This window comes from Setaria italica, chromosome V (assembly GCF_000263155.2).
Source record: "Setaria italica strain Yugu1 chromosome V, Setaria_italica_v2.0, whole genome shotgun sequence".
Taxonomy (NCBI): domain Eukaryota; kingdom Viridiplantae; phylum Streptophyta; class Magnoliopsida; order Poales; family Poaceae; genus Setaria; species Setaria italica.
This window is the reverse complement of record NC_028454.1, coordinates 349542-367743: the sequence shown is the minus strand read 5'-3', so window position 1 is coordinate 367743 and position 18202 is coordinate 349542. Positions and strand designations below refer to the sequence as shown.

General features: G+C 46.3%; 2 protein-coding genes across 3 annotated transcripts; both read right to left on the bottom strand.

Moving 5' to 3' along the window:
- Positions 1 to 42: 42 nt before the first annotated feature.
- On the bottom strand, positions 43 to 4183 carry LOC101755017 (WPP domain-interacting tail-anchored protein 1). The gene is made up of 5 exons (XM_014805162.2): positions 3381 to 4183; positions 2623 to 3139; positions 1381 to 2537; positions 593 to 757; positions 43 to 380 (listed from the first exon to the last, which is right to left on the bottom strand). Exons 2-5 carry the CDS (start codon positions 3116 to 3118, stop codon positions 144 to 146), a joined length of 2055 nt encoding a protein of 684 aa, XP_014660648.1. The 5' UTR covers positions 3119 to 3139; positions 3381 to 4183; the 3' UTR covers positions 43 to 143.
- Positions 4184 to 4321: 138 nt separating this feature from the next.
- Positions 4322 to 7845, bottom strand: LOC101754344 (transcription factor bHLH13). Of its 2 annotated transcripts, XM_004967312.3 has the most exons (3): positions 7562 to 7845; positions 7168 to 7417; positions 4322 to 6632 (listed from the first exon to the last, which is right to left on the bottom strand). In XM_004967312.3, the coding sequence occupies exon 3, from the start codon at positions 6625 to 6627 to the stop codon at positions 4768 to 4770; it is 1860 nt and encodes a 619-aa protein (XP_004967369.1). In that variant the 5' UTR covers positions 6628 to 6632; positions 7168 to 7417; positions 7562 to 7845; the 3' UTR covers positions 4322 to 4767. The 2 variants fall into 2 exon arrangements, with proteins under 2 accessions (XP_004967369.1, XP_004967368.1); XM_004967311.3 differs by lacking the exon at positions 7168 to 7417.
- Positions 7846 to 18202: the final 10357 nt, after the last annotated feature.

The following is an 18202-nucleotide window of genomic DNA, read 5'->3' as shown; positions in this document are numbered from 1 at the left end:
CATACCCAATTAGCTCTCTATTACCTTCTTAATTATGTTTAATACTCCTAATTAGTGTCCAAACATCCGATGTGACAGGTGCTAAAATTTAGCACCTGCTATCCAAACACCCCCTTATTCTATCTAACTAGTAATATATACTCCTACCCTACAAATCGCCTGAACAATTGTTCAACTCCATCGTCAGATTGGTACAGCTGGTACACGAGGATGACAGCAACCAAGGCCAGCACTGCAGCCAAAATGTACTTCCAGTTTAGCAGCTTCGGCTCAATACACCGCACTGTCTCGAGTGTGCTCTCGGCACGAGATTCACCTTCCAGTGGAGTCACCTCATCGATTTCAACCTCTTCTTGGGGAGAGTTACCAGTTGGTATCACCTTTAATTAATTCAATACATAGACAGACAAGGCAGTTAGGGTAGGTGATACACCAACAAGGAGATAAATTATTGTTATTATTATTATTTGCCAAATTCAGATGCACCAAATAAATGTTTATTTCCCAATAGCAGTGCGAAAACACAAGACATTTGCAGCTTCGACATGTTCCGTAACAAAAATAATACACTTCGAGTTCAAGTGGAACCAACCTTGGTTTGTGTTGGTGAAGAAGTTAGAGCCGCTTCCTCCGTAGCTTTACTGGGCCTGATTTCACCTTTGGCAACATCAGTAGCTTCTTTGCTCAACGAAGCTTTGTCAACATTTTCTTTGCATTTTTGAGCTAACATACTGTTCTTTTTTGTCAGTGTAACAATCTGTACCGCACAGAAATCAGGGAGGGGTTAAAAAACTGCCTAAGATATTTACACCGATTCTCATGCTAGATATCGCCACAGCATAAACAATAGAGGATGCAATTCAATACCCAACAAAATTTAAAGGTCCATTGCAATATCTTATGCCAAAAGGTTAGGAAATCAGCAGGAAAAATTTCAGAGCAAAAGAGAAGGAAATGGGCGTCAAAGTGAAACAGATGCTGGAGAACAATAGGATATGATTGCACGGCTACATATCAACCATAATTCAATTCATAAGATGGCAAATAATTATTTTTCTTCTGCATTAGATGAAATAAAGTGAAAACAATTGTTATATGCCAACCGTTTGGTTCAGTCTGACCTATAATGATTTCATACCAAACGCATTAGGAACATTATAGCATCATTCAACTTCTATCCTTTCCATGTTTGTGTTTTTCACACAAGCAACCTGGAGAGACTGAGTAGTGTGTAGTGTAACTCATTCAGTACACAAAGTCAAAGATTCAAAGCAACAACCCAAAATATCCGTAAAGCTGCTTTCTATAACATCTACATACACCAATACACAGCAGAAAAGAAGTGACATAATAAACTATCCTGAATAAGAACGCAAGTACCTGTACATGAAGCCGTTCTCTTTCCAAGGCAAGTTTTGCAACCAAGTCAGTGATAATTTTAGTTTTACTACCAATGTCTTTTGCAGTGGACACCTTCAGTTGGTTGGCTTGATGCAATGAGTTTTCTAGACTTTCTACTCGACCTCTCAGAAACGACAGCTCTTCACTAAGCTCTAAATTAGTGTCTGTCAACAATGAACATTTGGACTCAGCATTCTCAGCCCTGGTTTCAGCTTTCAAATACTTTTCCTTCAGATCTTCAATCATCTGTTCCATATCAGACATTGAAGATCTTAGCATTCCCTGTTGTTCAACAATAGCATCAACTGATGCTCTTGCATGCTCCAATTGAGTGTCTGATTCCTTCAGTTTTGTCTCCAATAAGCCAGCCCTATCTGACCCCTGAACTTTAAGAGAGTTCAGCTCCCCAGTAAGCTGAACATTAGTTTGATTGAGCTGTGTACACCTTGTTTCAGCCTTTTGTGTTCTACTTTCTGCATTGGAAATGGCAAGTTTAAGATCACTGATAATATTCCCAAATGTGTTTATCTCAGACTGCGCCGTACTCTGCTCTTCTTCAGTTGCCCCTCTTGATAGCAGTGACCACTGCGGATGAGAGCCAGAGTCCCTCAACCATTCCTCCAGCTGCTGAACCTTATTCCGCAAAGTCAAGAATTCAGGAGGTGATAACACCTGTATCTCCACAGCCTCCTGACTGGTATTGTTGTCATTGTCTCCAGGCAATATCTCCCTAGTGCTTTGGTTGGCGTTTAATTTCATCAAGCTTTCCTCCAACTTTGATTTAAGATCATCTTCCCTGTGAACTGAAGCGCTTAAAGAGACCTGGATGGTAGTAATTTTACCAATGAGTTCCTTTGAAGTTCCAAGAAACAATTGGGAAGCATTTTCTGCTGTGAACATTCTTTCATAAAGAGATTCGATGGATTCCTCCAAGAAATAAGATTTTTGTTCTGCGTAATGCAGCTTCATTTTGAGATCTTCCACAGCAGACTGCGAATTGAATATCTTCTTTTGAAGATCTAATTCATTTGCTATAGACTGTTGTAACATCTGCAGAACATGTCTCTGATCCTTGGACTGCATAGCAGGGTGAGGTGACATGTGACCATTTTCATATCCCACGTCCTCGCTATTTCCTGTAAAATTGAAGCAGTTAGGAATGCATTCAATCAACCATCACAATTGGAGTGGTAGGATCCAAAACGTATGGTTTTGGCATACCCTGCTTATCGTGTGAAGGTTGTATGGTTTTCTCAAAGGTCGCGGACTCCCTTCTAATAGTAGAGATGAGCTCCTGCATCTGCTTCAGGGAATCTGTTGCGGCATGCAGCTTGTCCTTGACCCTGGTCCCTGGTCCTTCCTCCGAAACCTTGCTTTCAGCATTTGCAATATCCGTTCGGATAGAACCAACTAGCTTCTCCAACTCATTGGCTTCAGAGTCTACAATGCCATACAGGACATCGAATTCGAAAGCCTCGTCAATCGACTCGGCAGAAATGGACTGAGGGTCCCGCATGAGAGGCTCGATGTCAGCGGCTCGGCGAGCGATCTCCATGACCAGCATCTCCAGGTTTAGGAGCTTCTCGAGGCCGAAGGCGATCTCGAGGTCCACACGAGCCAGAATCTCCCCAGCACTTGCCCGTACGACCCGTTCGCCTCCACGTAACAGGATGTTCTCTTGAAGATAATCATCGTGGTAAAAACTGTGGGCATCCATGGTTCCTTTTGTTTATGTATCCTGGGGGTGCATACATGATATATACGTGAAGGAAAGGAATAAATGAGCGAGAACAGTTTTAGTTGGCTATGATATCAACTTGGAGGAAAAAGGAAAAAAAAAAGCCCCAATCCCATCGGTGGGCATCAATGGGGGGTGGAGCGCCGAATCGTATGCCTATGGCTTACAATTCCCTCCCCCGCCAATCGAGGACAATCACGCGACAACCGCAGCTAAAGAGCCGGAGTGATGGTTGGGTTACCTTGCTCGCGTTGGGGAGGCGGAGGTGGCGGCGGCGGCGGAGAGGAGGAAGGATTTGATGCGAGGGCGAGACGAGACGAGCGAGACGAAGAGGTGTCCCTTCTGCGGTGCGGAGAGGAACGTTGCGTTGGCGGTGGGTTGGGCCCACTCCTCCTCCCCGCACGAGGGCTGGGGGTGGATCATCTATTCTCCGTCATCAAATTTAAGAGAAAATATAGAAAGAAGCTACGAAACATAGTATTCAAATGTCATCGACGATTCCCACTGTATCGCAATCGAAGTCTATAACTAGTAGTCTATAAAAAATCATAAAATAAAATTGTACATTTGAGGCATTGTTCCATTCATCAATAAAAATCATGTAACGATTTGAAAATAAAACCCTGACAATAATGACCTAAGCATGCACCAAACCAAAGAATCTCGATTTGAGAGCATCCGTCTCAAACTGCATCGGCCGAAGTCGTACTCTCGCTGACAGAACCTCCCCCTCCTGAACAAAGCTCTGCACCTTCATTCACAACCTGATTTCCCAACTGAGCTTTGACGCTAGCAGCTTACCGCTACTGTTCCCGGACTCCGGCACATGCATCTCATTCGTGGCGCTTCTAGGACCCAACCTCAACTATGAACTGACACATGGCTAACAAAAATGCATGTAGAATTTCCAACCCATACATGAGAAGAAGAAGAAGAAGGAAAACATTTACTGCTGTTTAGGGGGTGTTTGGGAACACCCTATTAAAATTTAACACCTGTCACATCGGATGTTTGGATGCTAATTAGGAGTACTAAACATAAGCTAATTACAAAACTAATTGCACAGATGGAGTATAATTCGCGAGACGAATCTATTAAGCCTAATTAGTCCATGATTTGACAATGTGGTGCTACAGTAACCATTTGCTAATGATGGATTAATTAGGCTTAATAGATTCGTCTCACAAATTAGCACAAGGTTCTGCAATTAGTTTTATAATTAGATCATGTTTAGTCCTCCTAATTAGCATCCGAACATCCGATGTGACACTGTTAAAGTTTAGCACCTCGTATCCAAACAGCCCCTATTTGTTCTGCTGCATCAACAACCTTACACTAGGAACACAGTATCCATCCATTCCATTCCATTCCCATCCCCGCCCCCCGCCCCCCACAAAAAAAAAAAAAAGAACAAAAAACTACAAGGACCTCCCACAAGAAACCTACCATACCGCGGCAGAGCCTTTTTTTTCTTCCTGCACCGCTAGTCAGAATCTGAGCTTCCCTTTCTCCACCTACAACTCTCCTCCTATCGACAATGGGACATGTCAAGGGCTGCTGCTGCTTGTTCGCAACCAACACAGTAAAACCACCACCCCCTACCGCACCGACCTGATCCTACGCCCTGCTCAACTGCTCATCGCGCGAGACATTGCCGTGATCACTTTCTCCCTCGTCTGCTGCTCGGTGCCAGGGCACTTGATGATGAAAGAATGCACCACTGTCCCGTTGTTGTTGCCCGTCACCTTTGACTCACCTACACGGACTTCTGCCTCCTCGAACGCTTGGAAGACTTTCTTGACTGGATGGCTCTCCATAGGAGACATCACTCGAACAAGAACCTCGTCCTGCACCACCTGGATGTCCACCTCCGGCCTAGGCGCTCGCTCTCTCGGATCCACCATACCGGACTCCAAAAGCCTTTCTCTCTCCGTCTCCATCTCTTTCAGCTTCTTCTGGAGGTCAGTGATGTAAGTTATCGCGTCGCCCAGCAGGGACGCCTTGTCCATTTTTGATATGTTTGGCACAACTGCTCTGAGCGCGTAGAACCGCTGGTTGAGCTTCTCCCTCCGCTGTCGCTCAGCCTCGACATGGTTAAGTGGTTCTTCCCTCCCGTTTGCAGGCTTTCTTCCCCTCTTCCTTGGCCGCCGGTCCTCTATAACAGGAGGCGGCCCTTCTTCTTTACACAAGCCATCCACCTCTGCACTCTCCCCATCCAGGACAGCTGCTCTTGTAACCAACACACCAGACTTGGAACTGCTCCCAGCACTAAAATCAATTTGCCTAGGAACCTGTGGCTGCAGCGGCTGCTGGGTCACAAGCTGTGGTGTCTTCTGAATATGCGGCAATTTCTGGAGCTGCAGTTTCTGAAGCTGAGGCGCCTTTTGAAGCTGAAACTGACTCGGACTAGGGCTGTCGGCCGCTCCATTGTTGCGGTGTGCAGCTTCATTGCTCACAATCAGCACACCATTGCCAAACTTCTGCTGATGAGAATTCAGGCCCCGAGCCTGACTCCAAGTGAAATTCTGCAATCCTTTCTGGACATTGGGAAGCAATGAGGTCCCAGCAGCAGCACTCCTCTGTTCCCATGACCTTTCATCTACCTTAGATACGCCACCAATCGCTGGCACTGCTGATGGCCGGCCAAGGTTCAGATCCTTCCCAAAAATCTTCGCCAAACCAGGCGACCTTTCTGGAGGAGTAGGGTCATTTCCCTCATGTCTCTGAACTGCAGCCTTATTAGTGCTTGCCCCAGCAAACACAGACCGTATGTTCTGGATAGTATCAGAACTCTCAGCTATGTGCTGCATTGAGCCCAGTTCGAGAACACCACTCTCAAACGGCACCAACACAATAGTCCTGAATCCCGCCGCGTTCGCAAGGAACCCCCGGTAACAGTAGTTGGCTGGGAATACCTTGCGCTCAGTATTGGGAATCCAGAGGGGGATGCCTGCTGCAAATGCTTGGCCGGGGCCACCAGCACGACGCGGGAACGCAAAGTACATAGATGCTAGGAAGAACATCTCAGTATCTGTCACCTGATCAATACCAGGGGCATAATCCTCCTCATCCGCAACCCCAAATGCTATATGCAACCTCTGCAGCACACGCTTGCGCATCCGCTGCTTGGTATCATCACTGCCTGCAGAACCAGCAGCTCCCACCTCTCCATCCCGAGGCTCACGGCAGGAGCCATCCCCCCATCCAAGGACGAGATCACCAGATTTTGTGCGTGAGAGCTGCCAGAAGATGGCATAATTCCAACCAGTTCCAGGGCCCTCTGAGTCAACAAGCTCTTGGAGTTTGTTTTGCAAGTCATCTGGCAAAGATGTCGCAACAAGACCCTCAGATATGGCACCACCCCCTTTTGTTAGATATGCAAAGGCATCTGTTCCGAGGACAGCAGCGCCGAGAGCACGGTCCTCCTCTGTCCATGTGCCAGTTCCTCCAACGGCACCGTCGTCCTCGATCTCCATCTTCATGACCATAATACCTACTCAAAATGGACAACGTCAGGACAAAGCAGTGCAGTTGGGGAAGGTAACTCCCACAACAATAGGGTAAGCCAAATATTTATATGTACATAAAATAGGAGTTTCAAGCAAATATAGAAAGAAAACCACATCGTATTTATGGGAAAAAGGTAAAACAACGCAGATGCAGTCGCCATCTAGCTAGAAAGGCACGCTGAACTGCATCCAAAGTGGTAAGCACACTTGGTAGTCGACACACTTCCAAACTTACACTTTTAGAAATTCAACCAGTGCCCAGTGCAAGTTCCATTGAGAGGACTAAGTAAAAAAAAGGGATTTTGCTAATCTAGGACAGTAGATACATACATGTGATTAGCTTGTTATGACAAGGGTGACACTATCTATCTATAAGAGTATATATAATATGAAAATCAGCAGAGCATGTAAAATATATGGCATACTACCAAGGGCATGGTGATGAAATGGTAAAAAAATGTAATAACCCAGTGAAAGAGCAAAAAAAAAAAACGTCTGCTAGCAGTATACTTTGACTACCTCGACACTTGATCTTCTCAGGATGCGTCGAAGGTGCAACGGTGGTGCATGACCGACCGAAGGAATTCTAATCCAAATCTGACCCAACATGCTGTGAAGAGTGTAGTTGGATGCCAAGCACACAAGGAAGGGCATAGACAAATGCTAGTGATTTCGATCACACCCATCCTCCATCGGAGCAAGGCGGTTCCTGCCTAATCAATCAACTCTCTAACCCTCCGTGGCACGCGAATCCACAATCTGACCGAAGCTACGAGTAGAGCAGTAATCACAATCGCATTCCATACAACGGGCGGGCAGGCAAGGCAGTGAGAGTTGCGGCAATTAAATGAAATTAGAGTGAATTAAAAGGAAGAAACGGGAGGGAGAGCAGAGCATCGAGTCGCTTGCTCACCAGATTGGTAGCCCTGCGGCCGAATCGAGGCCGAGGCCGCGGAATCCAGCGCGGTCAGGACGGGCGAATCCGAGCCACGGGGCCCGCCCGGATCTCTTCCCGCGCGAAGCCGAGGTCCGGTGTGCGTGCGGAGGGAGCAGCTCCTCCGGGTGGCGGTGGTGGAGGGCGCGGCGTGAGTGTAGCGGTGGCTGGAGGAATTGTCTGGTGCGCGAGGGGATTTCGGTGAGGTCCTGGTGGGGGCTCCCCTCCTGCTGCGACCCTGCGACTGCGAGAGAGAAATGGGATGGGATGGAGGAGGAAGAGGAGCCTCGCCTCGCCTCCGCCCCTTTTTCTGCTTGCCGGGCGGGGGATCCGAGCCAAGCCGCCACCCCCCCTCGGCTCCGGCTCCGGCTCCGATCCTGTTTGGATGGCACGGTACGGCACGGCACGTAACAAATTTCTTTTACATCAAGTTATTAATAAAGCTTTTTATATTATTGATTGAACAAGCTAGAACTCGACGACATACTGGGATGGGATGGTTGCAGTTTGTTTATCAGGTCGCAACGTGACTTTGTTACCAAGCTATATTAAGCAGGGCCGGTCCTAAGATTTGGGAGGCCCGGGGCGAAAGTAAAATTTGGGGCCTTTTAATATAAACATTATACAAATATATATATATAATAGTACCAATACATAATTAAATGTATCTAAAAGCAATATTCATATCAAATTATTTATACATATTACCTTAAAAGTTTCTTCTAACATTCCTCGATGCAAAGTCACTTATGATAGAGTTTATGTCAATCTCATCCAACAATTTCTTCTCGATGCATAATGTTGCCAAATCATTTAACCTCTCCTGAGTCATTGTTGACCTCAAATAGTTCCTCAATAACTTCAACTTTGAAAAGCTTCTTTCAGCCGATGCGACAGTCACAGGCACAGTAAATAAGAGTCGGTAAGCAATGGAGACATTAGGATAACAATCCACATCTCTGACATGCTCAAAAATCTCCATAGCAGACATTACGTCATCTGGCAAAGTGAATTTCATAATCTTCAATTCAGAAATAAGATCATATACCTCAACATCAGATGAACTATCAAAAAAAAAGGTTTCTGCAAATTTAATGCAACATTCTTCAAGTTCATTATCATTTAATGACTTCAAAGTGCTTGAGCTCATCAAAAATCCAAATATATCTTTAAACACCATGAGTTCTTCAAATCTGTTCTTCAAAGAAGCGATTGTCATATCAACCAAAACAAAAAAATATTCAACTTCAAAAGCCTTCTCAGCTTCAAGAATTTCTTCTTGGCAATTACTTTCATCAAATTGTTTCTTCCTCGTAGCACGACGTTTTTCTAAAAATGATGCCTCCACACCCATATCTGTTGCAATACCTTTGGCGATGATCAGACTAGAAGAAAACCCCTCATTTCTGTAATTCTCAAAGTATTGCATTATACCTTGTATTTGCTTCAAAGTAGAGTCAATGCACATGGCTGGTGATTGCAACTTCTTGCTCACTTTATTTACAGCAAATAAAATATCATGCCAGATAACCATACCAATTAGAAACTCAAAGCTGCCAAATGCATCAAATAAATTTTTTGCATCACTTCTATCCTTAGGTTCAACGTCAGAATCATGATGTAACTCAGACAAAGCAGATCTTAACTCAGTAGCTTGATATCTTATTGCTGTAACACTTTTGATTCGACTCTCCCAACGAGTATTGGATAATGATTTCACAGTTAGACTAGGAACATGTTTAAGCAAAACATTCCATCTTTTCGTAGAACCAGCAAATAACACATATATGCGTTGAACAATTCCAAAAAATGAAACAGCTTTCCTACTGGATTTTGCCATATCACAAAGAGTAAGATTTAGACTATGGCACGCACATGGCATATACAATGCTCTTGGATTGATATCAAGTAACCGTGTTTTTACCCCTTTGTATTTTCCTTTCATATTAGAACCATTGTCATATCCTTGACCCCTTATGTCACTAATATTTAGGCCAAATGACTCCATAGATTCAAGCAATACATTAAAAAGCCCCATACCAGATGTGTCATCCACCTTCAAGAACCCCAAAAAGTACTCCTCAATTTTTATCTTGCCATCAGACAAATTAACACATCGAACTAATAAAGTCATTTGTTCTTGATGACTGACATCAGGGGTACAATCTAGGATAACAGAGAAATACTTGGCCTCTTTAACAACCTTTATGATATAACTTGTGATATCAGAAGCCAAAAGAGAGATCAACTCATTCTGAATTTTGTGACTAAGATAATGATAATGAATTTCTTTGTTCTGAATACGTCTAAGGTGGTCTTGCATTACCAAGTCAAATTCTGCAATCATCTCAACACAAGCTAAGAAATTACCATTACTATCATTATAAAGCTGCTCACTGCTTCCTCTGAAAGCCAAATTGCGTTTACCAAGAAATTTCACAATGGCTATTATTCTTAACAAAACTTGCCTCAACCGTTCTTTCTCCTTTGTGATTTGCTGTTGCAATTCTTTGTCAATTGTTTCCTTTTTCCGCAGTCTAGCTCTTAATTCATTTCAACTATTCATGTTACTAATATGCTCAACACTATTTTCATGTTCTTTAAGCTTCTCACTGATATGCTTCCAATTTCTTAACCCATCACCTGCTAAGGAACTAGGACTCTTGCTAGTGCTAGACTTGAAGATTTTACAGCAGAAACAAAAAACTTTGTCAACATGCTTTGAATAAACTAACCATTTTCTATCATGTACCTCTCCATTGCTTAATTTTCTAGAATAATGAGCATATGAAAAATGTCTTGAGGCAGCATCTAGAGGAAATTTGATATTTTCTTCTCTTATAGGCCCTTTCTCGACTAATATGTCTCTTGCGTTATTATCAAGATTATCCCAATTTCTTGGATCATAAATATCTGAAGTGTAAATTGGTTCCTCATCAACACTAGCAGACTGTGCATGTGCACCTGATGCATTTATTGTGGTCTGAGAGTCACTTACATTGTTATCATCGACGTTGATGTTAACATTTTCTTCTTGATTCCCATTAGTTGGTTCATCCGCAACAACTATTGCCAACTCATTTGGGTTCGTCGAGGCGCCCGTATTACTCTTAGGGTCATGATAACTCTTGCAAAATTTATCCATAGCTCCTCTCTGTGATTCTATCAACTCATCCACACGTCTTTTCCTTTTCCTTTTCTCGCAGCCTGATTCATATTTTCTAGACGACATGATATCCCACAGTGCTGAAATTATTATAAATACACAATAGTTATAAATTGGTTAATATTAAATAACTTGTGATAGTGAATTAATAATTAATGGTATGGAGAATTGAAAAATTGATAATCAAGCAGCCTACCAGTTGCTGTCGCAGTCGAATAGGAACAACCTGATCTCGTTTCTCGTCGAGCGAGGTTAAACAGAAGTACAGAACCGGAACAAAACCCTCACGAGACACAGCTGACAGCTCTGGAGGGGATCACGACCACGCGCGGGAGTGCGACCGTCACGCATGCGCGATGCACGGCAGTAGGCGCGCAGCAAGCTAGCACGACAGCAGGTTGCAGAATTTTCGGCGGCGGGCGGCGCTAGGGCCTAGGGGCGACGGGGCGTGCGCGCAGGCTGCGAATTTGTGATGGCCGATCCGCCGATGGGGCCTGTCACCTGTGCGCCTACCTTTAATTAGGATTCTAGGAACCACCTGTGCGCCTGCCTTTAATTAGGATTCTAGAACCAGAGTTGTATCGTGACTTTATTGACTTATCTTTTCCTGCCTGGGCCTCCGTTGGGAGCTGGGACTGCGCCTGCCTAGGGGTGCTGACTGCCTTGCCTGGGCCTCCGTTGGGAGTTGGGACTGCGCCTGCCTAGGGGTGGGGCCCCTGGGATTTGGGGGCCCAGGGCAGCCGCCCCCCTGCCCCCCCCGGGCCGGCCCTGCCAACCGATACTAAAGGTCACCCATTAGTACCGGGTGGAGGCAATGTGTCTGAGGGCCTTTAGTATCGGGTGGAGGCTCCACCCTATACTACCTCCACCCGGTACTAAGAGGCTCTCTTCGACTCCTCATCTCTCTCCCTTATCTCCCCACCCTACGCCTTATCCTTATCTCTCCACCCTCATCTCCCTACCGGCCACGCACTGTCTTCCCCGCCGGTCAGGCACTATCTCGTTGTTGGCCGCGCGCCGCCACTCTCCACGCCCTAGCCATGCTGCCCTAGCCTTCGAGCCGCTGGGTGCACGCCGTTGGTCTCCACTTCGGAGGCCTGCATGCCCTCGCCTCCAGGCTGCCCGCGTGAGGGGCTCGCTGCCACTACCCCTGCTATGGATCGGATCGGGGCACTCGGAGGCCTGGAGGCGCGGCAACGGTGGCCTGGAGGCACGGGCGTGTGACGTGGCAGAAAAGGAAAATGAGAAAAGAAAGAAAAGAAAAGAAAAAGAAAATGGTCTCGGCTACGCTTGACGTGGCAGCCAATTTAGTATCGGTTATTTCACCCGATACTAAAGAACCTTTTTAATATTGATATAGCAATACCGGTTGCACAACCGGTACTAAAGGGGAGTTTAGAACCGGTGCTAAAGGCGCATTCCCCGTCGGTGCACCACCACCTTGCACTGCACTGCACTGCACATAGGATCCAGCAGCAGCGGGCCGGACCCCTTCACTTCACGTGAACCCCTTCCTCCTCCTCGGCTCGGCTCGGGCTCGGGCTCCAGCTGCAGCCGGGAGCCAGAACCAGCCTCCGCGTGAGCACGTGCTGGCCACGTGTCACAGGAGCTGCCGGGATCGGGAGAGAGCCATTCAGGAGGGGCTCGTGACGCCACGTGACCCGTGCGCCCACCCGAGGCGGACGAGCTTGATTACGTGTGCACGTCACTGACGGGTGGGACCATATTTTCCGTGGCCCCACAGCTCAGCCTTAGCCACGTCGGGTCGGGTGCTCGACGAGACGAGGGTGGCGATGGTGTGAAACGTGAACCCTATTTACGGAAAACGTGAGGCCCCTTGACACGTTTTAGGCCCGCGCGCCTTTTTCCCTGCCGCGGTCTACCCGCGCTGCGTTACAGGTGGCTGACGCGGTGGACCCGCGCCGGCGCTGCAGGTGGGCGGATCGGGATTAGCCTGCGAAAACTCTGATGAAGGGAGGGGTTAAGCGCACGAAAAGCCGTGCGCGGGCCCACCCCCGACGTGATGGGCGTGCTCATCAACACGGGGGCAACGCCATGGACAACCGCTTGCCAATTGCCATGCTGCTCCAGAGCCACCGATGCGATGCTTGCTTCCCTCGATTAAATTTAATTTAGACTTCAGAGTAGCTTTTCGGCGCGCCACCTGTGATTTTCCACTTCCTACACACGGGTTGTTGTTCCTTACCAAGTATACTCTCGATGATGCGATGCGATGCTCTCTCTCAGCAAGACCTAACACCTATTTGTCATATATCGCGCCGAAAGGTTATACTATACTTTTAGGATGGAAAGGATGTGACTATTGGATTGTTTGTTTCTTTGTAGAATAAAAATGGACCTTTCAACGGTTGCTTCTGGTGTTGTACATAAATCCGCTATGTATGTTGTATTTTCATGAACAAAGTTACCTTCTTTTGTTTCTGCATGCTCTCTTGTAGCTATGTATGATGACCTGGATGAGTTGCAGATACTTTCGTAACTCTTGTGCTCACTAAAGCTGCCTTTTCATATCCCATCGGATCCTAGTGCTATGCGTGAAAGCCTAGCCAGATACTGTTAGCAAGATAAGGTTTTTTGGTTTTCTCTGGATGAGTCACTGCCTTGAGTAACTCGTGGAAGTGGGCTGCCATAAAACTTACATGCATTGTGGTGGTACAATGCACCGACCTATCACTAATACATCAAATAAAGATGGATTGTCGATCCGTATAAAAAGGAAGATGGGCTGTCTACTAGATAAAAGGAGTAAATTAAAATTTGACGATCATGATAGTTAAGCTAGTAAGATTAGTTATTTGCCATGCTAAGTGAAAGAAATGTCACTCGAACAAATATAACAAAGACAAACCAGACCAACTTATCTTTTTCCGTTTGGCTGAATACATGAGATAGGCGGTGCTCCCTTGCTTGCAAATCTTTTATCATGGAGCAGATAACATAGAGATGAACCTGGATATGGATGACCCCTATCAATGTTGGTGCATGCACAAAGTGTATATGGAGAAAAATGAATAGCTATGTCTATCTGGTTGCTGAGATAAGTTACAAAAAATTGTTCAAGCAACGGTACGGAGAACTCGAACGAAAAGAAAACAATAGTTGCAAATCCTATATAACTTACCGACACACATCACCCTCAATCTGAATCCTTCAAAGGACGATTGAATTATAGTTGAGTTTCCCTGCATCATCATCATAAGAAATGGTCGGATTGAGCCAATAGCCAAGTACCACTCCAAGAGGGGCATAGCCAAAAATTGAAGAGAGTTAGATGCCAGCGGATTTGACATGAGGGCTTCTAAATCCCTCGCGATACACAAAGGATTATTAGAGAGGCAGACAAGGTTAAGACAACTATACTTCTCTTTGTGGCCTCCTCTACAAAAACGCGAACGCAAACCCACTATGCCCCTTTTATACTAGAGAATGACGCACAACAATGACGTATTTCCGCTATAAAGTTTCAAACAGATCACGAGTATTATGAACATTCATGTAAGGAAAGTTTACGTAATGAAACCATTCTATTCGATGTTATCCCACGTGATATGATGTTTAAAGTGATTTTTCTTTTGCTCGTCTAGACAACCGATTGCAAAAAAGGAATAACATATATTTTTCCGTGGCGGTGAACAACATTCATGTCTTATAAAAATCAGAAGATGCTTACAACATACTCTCATTAAGAAATTATGAGTCTTTTAAGTCTCATTAAGAAATTAGGACTCTCATTTATTATATTTGATATGATAATGTTAGCTTGTTTTTGGAAACACATTTGCCCTTGCCACCATATAGTAGTCACATGCAACATTTCTTAGTCTTTCTCATTCTCATTCCTATGGGTTCCCACCCATCCATTCGCAGTGCAATACATTGTAGTGACATCGAGTTCATCCTCTGTGCAGTAGCTTTTGAATTTGAGGAGGCGAATAGAGGGAGAGGGCTCTTCTAATATGTTATAGTTGAGAGCTTCTTCAACTCTAGTCTTATCTACCTGGTCACGCCTAGTATAAAAAATCCACTATTCCACCACACGCATCGTGCCGATGCGTCTCTTGTCCATGCACACCATTGCTCCTCTCCCTTACGCTCTGACATCTTGTTCACATATGCTTTCTTTCTTGGCTCCGGGCGAGCACACCCTCGCTGCCACCACCTCATGCTCAACTCCGGTCGAATGTCCCATTTTGACCTTCAGTAGAACCCTCCCACCATCGTCCATGACCATCATCGATGCCCCTCTTAGTACTGATATCTTTATTGCCTCCAACATCCATGACGCATAGTACCCGCCCGCTTTCTGCTAGCAACCTCGCCGTGGCTCTTGCGAGGAGGCTAAACTAGTACCCTCTTATTTTAAATTGCGTGGACGCGCGAGGCCTGCAGCGCCCGGTGGAGTAGCCGCGCATCGCCGACAGACTGGAACAGCGCGTGCTGCTCCAGGTATGCGTCGCAGAGGTCGTCGTCGCCGCCCCCGCCCCATCGCCTGGAACAGCGCGACGCAGCTCTTGAGCACGGGCACGTAAAGGTTGCGCCGCGCCTTCGCCGAGAGGCGCAGGTCCGGGGCTCCCCCGCCCTTCTTTGGACTTGTGCTTGGACGTCAGCAGCTGCGGCGGGAGCGGTGTGGAGGGGTCGGTGGTGGAGAGCGCGGAGGAGGGGGCGGGAGCGAGAGCCGGGAGGGAGCTGAGGCGCTTGAAGGCAGCCCGCACTTGGGTGAGCTCAGCGGAGAGGCGGCGGTAGTGTTAGTGTTTAGACTTGGCAACCTATTAAGAGGGTATCTGAGTTAGTGTTTTATGCGTGAGGCTTGTCGAGATCGGAAACTCGAAGGTGAACTCGAACACACGATTTAGACAGGTTCGGGCCGCTGAATAGCATAATACCTTACATCTCGTGTGTTGGTTGTATTGTATTGGATTGAAGTTATTTGGAGGGGGTCCCTGCCTCGCTTTATATTGCCGAGGGCAGGGTTACAGGCCGGTTGTTTACAAGAATACTAGTTGGATTCGACTAGTGAGTTCTACTCTATTTGCTACAAGTAGTTTTCTAATCCTCGACTAGTTCTTGTCCTCCACGTAGACCATGCCGTCCTGCACCATAGTCTCCATATCTAACACGTCTCGGTGTACAACTCCGGATCTAGGACTGTCCAACCCTCTGGTGGGCCCATAGATGTATGTACGGCAAGTTCTCGAGTATTTTTTATTCAAATGCAGCAGTCCCAAGTAGTTCTGTAGACTTCTCCAACTAGTTTTTGGTGCTCTTTGAGTATTCCATCGGGTTGAATCTTCAAACATATTTGAGTACTACCATACGACTAGAATGTGCTCAAGCTTCATTTAAATTGGTCTTGAATTTTCAATCTTAGAATTTTATATGAAAATGTGATGAAAATCGCACTTCATATGGAGTAGCCCCCAAGCCTTAGGTTGAATCGAAGAATCAAGCTGAGGGTCAATCTTGTAATTTTACATCTTTGTTTCCTTAGAACCCAAAGAAAAAATATTTTAGCTGATGGGCACATGGCACACAGCCCCCAGACCGTTACACGACTAGTTTGGGTATAAAGATCAACCACTGGTCAACGTGACCGTTCATCAATAGTAACCTTATCCCTTTCGAGAAAATTAGAAACTGTCAAGCGATGACTTCGGGCGTTTAAAAACAGAATATTCCCGTTAATATCGCCACTATTTTAACTATGCTGCAGTTATAAATAACGGAGAAAATCACCCCTTCCATTTCACCCGAGCCATCTGCTCTTTCATCTTCCACACACTACGTCTTAACGCCACCGTTGCCCGATCCTTGAGCTCGAGCGCCACCGTCCCCCACCACTTAGCCCCCGAGCGCATACGCAATAAGATCCTTATGGCAGCACAAATGAGGAAGAAGGTGACATCCAGCAAGGTGGCGGAGAGCAAGAAGAGGAAGGTAGAGAAGAAGAAGGAGATCCAGCTTCCGGCGCTCAAGTACGGAAAGATTGACCAGACGGCCTCACCATTGCCGGCATGTGTTTGGAAGAAATCCGTGCTAAAGGAGGCGGATATCTAGGTCCAAGATCAAGACTTCATCAACTGGAGCAGGCAGCCCCTGGCAAATGGAGAACTACACCCACAAGATGGTAATCTTCACGCACTTCATAGAGCGGTTTGGCTTTGCCCACATCGGATTTCTTCCGCGGGCTTTTGAATTATTACAAGTTGGCATTGGTTCACCTCAATCCCAACTCCATTCTGCACGTTGCTATTTTTGTGCATCTGTGCGAAGCTTTTCTCGAAATCTAGCCACACTTTCAGCTATTCCGCAAGTTATGCAGAGTCAAGCCCCAACCCAAGATGGAGCATACCGAAGTAGTCGGGGGTGAGGGGCAGACATTCAACTGGGGGAAAAAGTCAAAGGGTTGCATTTGGATTATGAGCTAATTGACTCCCTCTCTGGCTGGAAGGAGAGGTTGTGTTATATTGGGAATCATTAACCCAGACTACCCAAGGTGACAGGCCATCACCCGGTTTGGAATAACCGGTGGTTGGATGAGCCTACCCATGAAGACAGCCTGCAACTACCTGATCTCCTGGAGAAGATTGCCGTACTCTAGTCGCAATGGTTGGCAGGAGTAGGCGTAGCATTTAGCTTCATGAAGAGGCGAGTCCAACCCCTACAACTGCGGTGCACCTGGGGATACGACTACTTTGGCTCCAATGATTCATCCCGGATGACATCAAATGATATCTCCATGGACGACGTCATGGCGCAATTGAGGCGCCTGTTCAAGCACGCGATAGAGGGGTACCCTCCTGGTATGGGAGGGTGTCAGGTAGGCGACAAGGCGTGACACGTCGTCCTTGGCAAGAGCAGATGGCTTCATGTTGGGCTAGTAGATGAATCTGCCTTGTGGAGTCAATGTGATTATCAGGCCCTGTTGTGGTCCTGATAATGGAGTCTCCTCGTCTAGATCCGAGTAGTAGTCGGGGTACTCGATCAAATCCAAGTTGGATTGTGATCTGAATAGGGTGGTTTGGTAGACAACACCTGTGTTTCGGAGTCCGAACGGGAATTGACTTGTATTATAGACCAATTCGCACGATGGCTTAAGCACCAGCTCATGGGAACCAGTCCGGCTAGTGGGAGAAGTTGAGTTGTACTCGAACTCATCCCCTCAGCCTCTGAATAGGTCACAAAATCCTCTAGAGCTTGGTGGTGAAGGTTGATGCTGTACTACTTCTTCTCCAGGGCTGATGCGATGTGGCGATGGAAGTTTCCAGTGCTATCTGTGACACAAACCCAGGAGCCAAAGATGAATGTCGCACCGGCTTTGAATGCGACGGTGGGCTTGATGATGACTTGTGCCATCGAGTTTGCTAGTGGATTCTCAATGAGATCCCCTACCTGGCACGCCAGCTGTCGATATTTAGACCCTGTAACCTATCGAG